The sequence below is a fragment of the Miscanthus floridulus genome, chromosome 13 (genome assembly GCF_019320115.1).
Source record: "Miscanthus floridulus cultivar M001 chromosome 13, ASM1932011v1, whole genome shotgun sequence".
Lineage (NCBI taxonomy): Eukaryota > Viridiplantae > Streptophyta > Magnoliopsida > Poales > Poaceae > Miscanthus > Miscanthus floridulus.
In genome coordinates this window covers 61,888,077-61,898,139 of record NC_089592.1, presented here as the reverse complement: position 1 = coordinate 61,898,139, position 10,063 = coordinate 61,888,077, and the positions used below count along the sequence as shown (strand labels likewise).

At 53.1% G+C, this 10,063-nt stretch overlaps 1 protein-coding gene across 1 annotated transcript; it reads right to left on the bottom strand.

Moving 5' to 3' along the window:
- Positions 1 to 8,099: 8,099 nt before the first annotated feature.
- Positions 8,100 to 8,687, bottom strand: LOC136499905 (uncharacterized). The gene has a single exon (XM_066495398.1). The coding sequence runs from the start codon at positions 8,685 to 8,687 to the stop codon at positions 8,100 to 8,102; it is 588 nt and encodes a 195-aa protein (XP_066351495.1).
- Positions 8,688 to 10,063: the final 1,376 nt, after the last annotated feature.

Sequence of the window (10,063 nt, the reverse complement as noted above, 5' to 3'; positions counted from 1 at the left end):
GAGAGTAGGGGGTAGGCTCAAAACGGCCTTGCCCCGATGAGGCGGAGTAGGGGTCTAGGGGTTCGCCCCCCAAACATGTCTGCCATCCAACAACACTAGTGTAAGTCACCAGCTCTTCTATTTTCTCTATTTTTCTCTATTTTCAACGTGACTTATGCCTTTTATTTCTCGCAGCGTCTTGAGGTGGTGCAATCTTTTGGTGCTGGCACCAAAGAAGAGCGTCGCCCTTCAGGTGAGGCGGCGATTATCGATCGACGTCGCACCCACTTCAGGCAGGAGCACTGGTGTTACTGCCTTGCCGACTAGTTAGGTGTCGCCCATGTTGGTGCCCATGCCCTCGGCGGGGCAAGTGGACGCGGGGGCTCGAAGGATGCCCTCGGAGGTCGCTGAGGAACTGGTAATAGAGGTGGTGCCACTGCCGACGATGGGTCAGACGAAGCTTCCGACCGCGCTTATGGTGCCGACCGCGGCGGGCACGACGCAGCTGAATGAGGCCCCACCAACGCAGATGGAGGTGGCGGTGGCTGTGATGGATGGGCCGTAGTCGGGCGTTACTATGGTGGTGTTTGAGGTAGTGGTACGACCTGCGCCATCGGCAACCAAAGCGACGACGCCTATCTTGGGCCGGACAAAGGGGGATGCGGCCAAGGGATCCCCAAACATCATGGTGGTTGCCGAGGGGATCAGCGGGGAGTCATCCCTGGCCCTGACATCGTGAGGCAGCCACTCGCTCACATGGCGTGAGCCTCTGCTCCAGTGGACAAACTCGCAGGACCTATCGTCAACACTCTTCACCCTCGATGATGCCGCTGAGTGCATGGAGCGGGAGAGTCTTGACATGGGAATTACGGCCACGCTGGAGGCCTTGGACCATGCCAGGGGCGCCCTATGCGAAGTCATCATTCCCACTGGCTGGGTATTCGCTTGATCTTACCTTTTGCTCTCTTCTTCCTTTATGTATTTTTTGTGGTCTGACCCTTATCTCCTTTCAGTCCCTCATTGCTCGCAGCCAGGAGAAATCTCGGTTCCTTCCCGAGCAGAAGGAGAGCTAGGACCGCCTCATCGAAGAGGCATGACTGCACGGGGATGTGATCACCTAGCTCATTGTTGGCCAACAAAGTGTGGCCGAGCAAACTCCCCTTGCCGAGGAGACAGACAGTCTTCGACTGCGGGAGGCCGATGCCCATCGACATGCAGACGAGGCCGAGAGGGCATTCGAGGCCCTATCGGTGAGGGCATGCCAAAGTTAGGAGGGAGCGGGATGAGCTGCTTTAGAGGGATGCTGAGACCCACCAGCGGATCCTTGACCTTCTGGCCAAGGCTAAGAGGGAGCGGGAGCTAAAGCTAGGAGCCGGGGAGAAGCTCATGGCCCTAGAGTGGAGGGCAAGTCTGGATGCCAAGGCGGTCACCTAGCTATGCAAGGAGTGGAACAAGCTACACTAGACCATGGAGAGGCTCCACTCGGAGCGTGGCATGGCATGTGAGGAGCGCGACCAGGCCATCCGGGAGCGTGGCACCGCACAACAGAAGATTGGCTTCCTCTAGGCCAAGCTTGGAACCATGGCAAATCAGAGGCTGGAGGCCGAGGGCGTCTTTGCCAGGCTGGCCACGGACCTCGCCAAGGTGAGGAGGAACCTTTAGGTGGAGAGCAACAAGCTTAGTATCCTAAGTGCCACCCTCAGACTAGTCTACGATGACCTGTAGGTGGTGCGGTCGGAGGGGACTAGTGCACTCACAGCCCATGGCATCGATATCATGGCACAGGTGTGCCAGCTTGAGAGGGACGCTCTTCGCTCTAGAGTCACCCAATCCTTTGCCATCACTCGTTCTCATTACGCGGACATAATTGACTTGGAGATAATGAGCCATGGCTTCGTGCCTGGCTATGAAGCCTTTGAGCTGGATGAGATAGAGACGGTGGTGGCTCCTCTTGTGCGGCACCTGGCGGACAAAATTGAAGACATAGTTCTCTCCCGGAGGGGCTAGTTTAGTCAAGTAGGTCGAATGAACATTATTGTTATCTATGGACAAGTGCCGACCCTTATGTATCGTAAAAACAAATTTGTAATTTCGTTTTGTTTGTTTAAACTTGTTTTCTTCCCTTTTTGTGTGCGAAAAGGGGCTCACGTATTCTGACCCTTCCGTTCATTAAGACCATAGGGCCCAAGGTGTAAGAGGGAAACTTCGATCATGCTGGTGAGCAAAGATACCATAGCCGCTGAGGTGTAGGTTTTTGGCAGTCCAACCAGCCATGCTCTGTTATTCATTTCCGCAAACCTTGCCACTAAACTTAATGTGAGGAACAGGTTTGGCATGGTGATTGTTTCAAAAAGGGTGTATTTATACCGTTATCCCAGCCCCCGAGTGAGATCCAACCCCTTACCGTTGCTAGGGCCGAATGTCACTGAAGGTCAAGGAGAGGATAGCGAAACTAGTAGGAGAAAGCATCTCTTGTACTCGCACATACCCCCTCCCTAGGATCATAGCTATCATTCTACGACTGTGCATTCCATCTCCTTACAAGTCCAACTTTCCTCGAGCCCCCGCGTGTAGCAGGGATTCGGTCGAGGGTTGACTCATTTTTGTGGTTGTCGCCCCGTCCATGGTTTCCACAACCAGAGGGGTTGTGTTAACGTCACTTGCCTCAATGGCTCGAGTGACGCACTCGGTGAGCTCACTAACGGGCATGTTTGAACTAAATCTGGTTCCATCGTTCATGATGGGGTCGGCAAAGCCCTTGTGTGGCATTCCATTGCTCCTTAACCCGCCTTCTAATAGATTCCCCCTCAATGGGGATTCTATGGGCTCGGCTAGAGGCTAGGACCAAACGAGAAGGTCGAGATGAGGCCATAGGGGCTCATCTATGTTTTCTCCCCTAGCTCTTGTCCAACGCAAGGCGGCCTTGGGCCCTTCGTGAGCCAGCCTTCGAACCTCAGTCTCTCAATCTAGGACCGGGCGGCTTGAGCCCCCAAGCCCTATGGGGTTCAGTAGGGGTCGACCGTGTTTCATGCATCACCCCATCCTCGATTTCCACAACTAGAGGGGCTAAGCTAACAACACTTGCCTCGACAACACGAGTGTCGCGCTCGGTGAGCTCGCTAACGGGCATGTTTGAGTGGAATCCGGGTCTGTCATCCACAGATGGGGTTGGTAGAGCCCTCATGTGGCACTCCACTACTTCTTAACCTGCCTCCCGACAGATGCCTGAGCCGTTCGATAGGCTCAGGTGGCCCGTTGGCCTCTCCTCGATGGAGATTCTATGGGCTTGGCTCGAGGTTAGAAACGAATAAGAAAGGTCAAGACGTCCCTGTCCACTTCTAAGCGGGGTCGGGCAAGGCCGTAGGGGCTCATCTTAGTTTTTCTCCCCTGGCTCTATTTGATGCGAGGCAGCCTCGAGCCCTTTGTGGGCTGGCCTTTGAACCTCGATCGGTCATTGCTCATATCGAATGAGATGACTACTGCTTCATCACGCAACGCGAAGCATTGTGATGCAGTAATTACATATGCAATGCTTGGATGTATGGGATGAATGAATGGATGAACGAATGTATGAACAAAAATGGATGAATGAAAATGGATGAATGAACGATCATATAATGGAAAAGAAAAAGTGGGGTCAGTAAAGATACCTTGATGGTTCGAGTGACGGGTTTGGGAGGTTCTTACCGTATGTGTCTATGTGGGGTCCGGGTCTGACGTTCATGACAGGGCCAGAGTAACCTGCATGAGGCATCCCAATTTTCCATACCCGTCTCTCGGCAGTGGCTCAAGCCATCCGATCGACTTGGGTGACTTGCCGACCTCTCCTTGATGGAGATTCCATAGGTGGGCCCCTCCAAACCCTTCCGAGAAGGTGGAGGCTAAAGCTTGGAGTGCGGAGACAAAGAGTCTGATTACGCTGGTGAGCAAAAATGCCGTAGTCGCTGGGGCGTAGGGTCCTAGCAGTCCGACCAGGTTTACTCAAAGTTTGTGCCCGCACACCATGCCTCCAGTTTTTTAACATAAGGAGGGGTCAGGCAAAGAGAAATGTCTAGCGAATACACACTCTCGCCAGCCCCCGAGCGATGTCCAACCCCCTACCATTGCTAGGGTCAGAGGTTTAGTAGTGAAATTAATGCGTAAAGTAAGGGTGCTCATCTCTCGGCAACGGTTTTGAGCTATTCAATCGACCTAGGCACCGGGTTTACCTTGATGGTAAGAGTGATGGGTTCAGGAAGCCTCCATCGGATATGAGCGGGATCCTATCTGCTCCCTACCCATTCCTTGGCTGTGGCCAAGCCATCCGGTCGACTTGTGTTACCTACCCTGGCGAGACTTTCCTATGGAGATAAAGGATGAGGACATCCCATGCAAGAATTGAGTTAGATAGATAAGCCAAGCTGAGAAAACTTGTAACAAATGGACAAGTTCTTGAATTTCGGTATAGCAAACAGCTTCTTAGCTCTTCTCCCCTTTTTGCATAAAAAGTTAGTGCGTTCCGACCCTTTCCGTCATTAAGGTTGTAAAAGCTCAGATTGCGAGTGAGCCAATTCTAATCACGCTGGTGAGCAAAGACACCGTAACCGTTAGGGCATAGGTTTCCCGCAGTCCGGCTAGTTATACTCAGAGCTTGTTCTCGTAAACCTAGCTCCTTTGCATTAACATGAAAAAGGGGGGCATGCACAAGGAATGTTTGCCGGATAGATACATTCATATCAGCCCCTGAGTGAGGCCTGACCCCTTGCCGTTGCTGGGGTCGGATGTCACGAATGATGGGGGAGTTTTGATAATGAAACTGATAAGAGAAAATGTGTGTTTATTAGAGGTAAAAGTGACATAACTACTCGATGTTCTAGGCATTAGCGAAGACTTCGCCGTCATTAGTCTTGAGCTTGTAGGCGCCTGGATGGAGCACCTCTGCAACCATGTACAGTCCCTCCCACGGCGAGGAGAGCTTGTAGGAGCCTAGACAGAGCACCTCCACAACCACATATGATCCCTCCCACTGCGGGGAGAGCTTGTGGCGGTCCTTGTTGCTCTGGACGAGGCGGAGGACTAGGTCTCCAACGTTGAAGGCTCGTCCCCACACTCGACGGTTGTGGTACCATCGCAACACTTGCTGGTACTTGGCCAAGTAGAGGAGGGCAACATCGCGTGCTTCATCTAGCTGGTCCATGGCATCTTCGAGGGACGCCTTGGCTCCATGTTCATCGTACGCCCTAATCCTTGGCGCTCCATAGTCAAGGTCGGTCGGGAGGATGGCCTTGGAACCATAGACCATGAAGAAGGGTGTGTAGCCGGTGGCTTGACTGGGGGTCATCCTCAGGCTCTAGAGCACTGAAGGTAGCTTGGTGACCCAGCGTGCTCTAAACTTATTTAACCAGTTGAAGATCCTGGGCTTGAGGCCCTATAGTACCAAGTCGTTTGTGTGCTCGACCTGCCCATTTGTTCGGGGGTGCGCGATGGCGGCCCAATCGACTCAGATGTGGTATTCATCACAGAATCAGAGGAACTTCTTTTTGGTGAACTACGTGCCATTGTCCGTGATGATGGAGTTCAGGACTCCAAAGCAATGGACGATGTCGAGGAAGAACAACATGTCTTGCTCGGATTTGATCGTGGAGATCAGCCGAGCTTCTATCTACTTTGTAAACTTGTCTATGGTGACAAGCAAGTGGGTGTAACCTCTGGGCGCCCTTTTGAGAGGTCTGACCAGATCAAGTCCCTAGACCGTGAATGACCACATGATAGGGATCATTTGGAGCGCTTGGGCTAGTAGGTGGGTCTACCGAGCATAGTACTAACACCCTTCGTAGGTGCGTACAATCTGCTCGGCATCAGCTACTACAGTGGGCCAATAGAAGCCTTGTCGGAACATGTTTCTGACTAGAGTTCTAGGCATGGCATGGTGATCACAGACCCCACTATGGATATCACTCAGCAAATGCTTTCCCTATTTGATGGGGATGCAGCGCTGTAGGATCCTGGTGGGGCTCCGCTTGTAGAGTTTGCCCTCCACAAGGACGAAGGACTTAGCGCGGTGCACAAACCATCGAGCCTCTGTCTTGTCCATCAGAAGTGCATCACAGAGGAGGTAGTTGAGGTAGAGCATCCTCCAGTCGACCAGAGGGTTAGGCTCTATCACTGGGTCCTCTTCAAGCTCCATGACTTTAGGGCCGGATGGAGCCGATGGTTGGTCAGCCCCCGAGCCTGGATTGGGCGAACCATCACCGGCTTATTTCGACCCCTCGTGGCGAATCGAGGGCTTGTGTTGGTCGCTGGCAAAGACACCCGTTGGCACCAGTTCTCAGTCGGATGCCGCCTTTGCAAGCAAGTCAGCTACCTCATTGAGATGCCTCGGGATGTGATTGAGCTCGAGGCCATCAAACTTGTCCTCCAGTCGGTGGACTTCTTGGTAGTATGCAACCATCTTGGTGTCGTGGCAACTTGACTCCTTCATGACTTGGTGGACGACCAGCTTTGAGTCTCCCCAAACATCAAGGCATCGGATGCCCAACTCGATGGCAATGCATAGGCCATTGATGAGCACCTCATATTCGGCCACATTGTTGGATGAGGGGAAATGGAGGCAAACCACGTACCTCATGCATACCCCATGGGGCAACACAAAGACCAGCCCTACGCCAGCGCCCTTCTTCATCAGCGATCCATCGAAGTACATCGTCTAGTACTCTTGATCGATGACCGCTGGTGGCATTTGGACCTCAGTCCATTCCTTGACAAAATTAGGCAAAACCTAGGACTTGATGGCTGTTCGAGAGGCATACGCAATGCCCTAACCCATCAGTTCGAGTGCTCACTTTGTGGTTCTTCCCATGGCATCCTAGTTTTGGATGACCTCGCCGAGGGGGAAGGACATCACGACTGTCACCGGATGTGACTCGAAGTAGTGGCATAGTTTCCTCTTGGCGATGAGGATAGCCTATAGGAGCTTCTAGATTTGGGGGTAGTGGGTCTTAGAGTCGGATAGGACCTTGCTAATGAAGTACACATGGCACTATACTTTGAGGGAGTGCCCCTCTTCTTCTTGCTCCACTACTAGGGAGGTGCTGACCACTTGTGTGGTGGCCACAATGTAGAGCTAAAGAGGTTCTCCATTGGTAGGAGGAACCAGGATCGGGGCCTTCGTCAAAAGCTACTTGACCATGTTAAGTGCTTCCTAGGCCTTGGATGTCCATTCTAAGCGGTTGGCCTTCTTCAGAACTCAATAAAGGGGGAGACCTCATTCGCTGAGGTGTGAGATGAAGCAGCTGAGCATGGCGAGGCACCCTATAACTCGCTGTACCCCTTCACGTTCTAAATCAGACCCATCCTCATGATGGCTAAGATCTTTTCTAGGATGGCTTCCATGCCATGCTCGAAGACGATGAAACCGAGCAGCATACCCCTCGGGACCCCGAACACACACTTTTTAGGATTGAGTTTGATGCGTTCGCTTAGAGTTTTGCGAAGGTCTGCTCAAGATCGGCTATGAGGTGGTCAGCCCGTTTGGACTTGACCATGATGTCGTTCACATAGGCCTCAACGGTCCGCCTGATGAGGTCCCCAAAACACTTGAGCATACAATGCTGGTACGTAGCCCTAGTGTTCTTCAGACCGAATGGCATTGTGATGTAGTAGAATGATCCGAAGGGGGTGACAAAAGACGTCATGAGCTGGTCAAACTCTTTCATCATGATTTGATGGTACCTAGAGTACGCATCAAGGAAGTAGAGGGTTTCGCACCCCGAGGTAGAGTTGACTATTTGGTCTATGCACGGCAAAGGAAATGGATCCTTTGGGCACGCTTTGTTGAGACCCATGTAGTCAACACACATCCTCCATTTCCCACTCCTCTTTCATACAAGAACAGGGTTGGCTAACCACTCTGGGTGGTACACTTCCTTGATGAATCTAGCCACCAAAAGCTTTGCGATCTCCTCACCGATGGACCTGCATTTCCCCTCGTCAAAGCGACACAGGTGTTGTTTCACCGGCCTGGAGCCTGGGCATATCTTTAAGGCGTGCTCAGCGACTTCCCTCGGAATGCCTAGCATGTTCGAGGGTTTCCATGAAAATATGTCTCTATTGGCGTAGAGGAAGCCGATGAGCGCGCTTTCCTATTTAGAGGAAAGTGTGGTGCCTATGCGCATCGTTTTGCCCTCGGTGCTATCGAGGTCTATGAGGACCTCCTTAGAGCCCTCCACTGGCTCGAAGGACCTAGTCGTCCGCTTGGGGTCAGGTGCTTCTTTGGCGACCTCCTTCCTAGGGGTCACGAGCTCTCCGGAGGCGACGATTGCTACGGCATGATCGCAGCATTCGACTTCACACTCATAGGCACGCTGAAAGGAGGTGCCGACGGTGATGACCCTACCTAGGCCTAGCATCTTTAGCTTGAGGTAGGTGTAGTTGGGGACAGCCATGAACTTCGCGTAGCACGGTCGCCCTAGAATGGCATGGTAGGTCCCATGGAACCCAACCACTTCAAAGGTGAGGGTCTCCATCCTATAGTTTGACAGACCCCTGAAGGCGACGGGTAGATCGATTTGCCCGAGCAGCATGGCCTGCTTTCTAGGCATGATGCTGTGGAATGGCACTTCGGTCGGCCGGATGCGTGCTCGGTCGACACCCATAGCGTCGAGCTTCTCGGTGTACATGATGTTGAGGCCGCTGCCTCCATCCATCAATACCATGGTGAGCCGCTTCATGCCGATGATCGAGTCAACAACAAGCGGATATCTCCCCGGTTGTGGGATGCTCTCTGGGTGGTCAGTCCGGTCAAAGGTTATGGCGGACTCCGACCACCGGAGGAAGGTAGGCGTGGATGGTTTGGTCATATAGACCACGCAGTGTGCGACCTTCTAGCGGTGCTTGGAGTCATAGGTTGCTAACCCTTTGAAGATCATGAGGCAGCCACTCGGCGTCCGTAAGCCACCGTCTTTCCCTTCGGCATTGTTCGTGGATAGGTCAGGGTCCTTCCCGTGTTCCCCTTTGTTGGAGCCTCTGGACAAGAACCGCTTCATGAGGCCACAGTCCTTGTATAGGTGCTTAAAGGGGAAGGCATGGTTTGGGCATGGCCCCTTGAGTAGCTTCTCGAAGTGATTCGGAGTGCCCTCCGCAGGCTTCTGATCACCCCTGCTGTCAGCGGCGGCCACGAGCGAGCCCTCGCGCCGCTACTTGTTCTTCTTGGTGAGACGATTGGAGGCGCCTTTGCTGGCGTCCTCATCCCACCTTGCCTTGCCGTTGAGGCAGTCGAAGATTGCTCCGACCGCTTCTTCACCCGAGGCATGGCTGGTGATGATGTCAAGGAGTTCCTTGGTGGTTTGCGGGCCCTTGCATCCCAGCTTGTGAACCAGGGACTCACAGGTGGTCCTAGACAAGAAAGCTCCTTTAACATCGGTGGCGGCGATGTTAGGTAACTCATTGTACTGCTGGGAGAAGCGCCAGATATACCCATGAAGGGTTTCTCTAGCCTTCTGTCGGCAGTTCTTGAGGTCCCATGGGTTCCCAGGACACATATATGTGCCCTGGAAGTTTCCCACGAAGATCTCCTTCAAGTCTGCCCAACTTTGGATTTTGTTCCAACCACGTTCATGTCGAATCGGCCAAGAACAATGGAAGGTTGCGGATAATGAAATCATCATTATCCGCACTACCGGCTTGGTAGGCAAGCTGATAATCCTCGAGCCATAGTTTAAGGTTTGTTTCCCTAGAGTACTTTGGGATGTTGGTTGGTGGTTGGTACCTTGGCGGGAAGGCAGTGTTGAGGATCTATCGACCAAAGGCCTAAGGCCCTGGTAGGCCAGGGCTCGGACTTTGGTCCTTGTCGCTGTCATAGCATCCACGACGACAAGGGTGGTAGCCACAGCTAGCTCCCTCTCTTGGGTCATCGTAGGTACGCATGCGGGCGTTGAGGGTGTCACATGCATCACGGTTGTGACCAAGATGCTGATACACCAGGACCGCGGTGCGCTACTTACCGCCTTGTGGCGCCTGGTGGACCGATGTGTCCCTATCGTGGCGCTCTAAGGGCATGCGTTGGCTAGCATTGAGCTTGCATCGTCGAGACAACGAGCTCTCATCC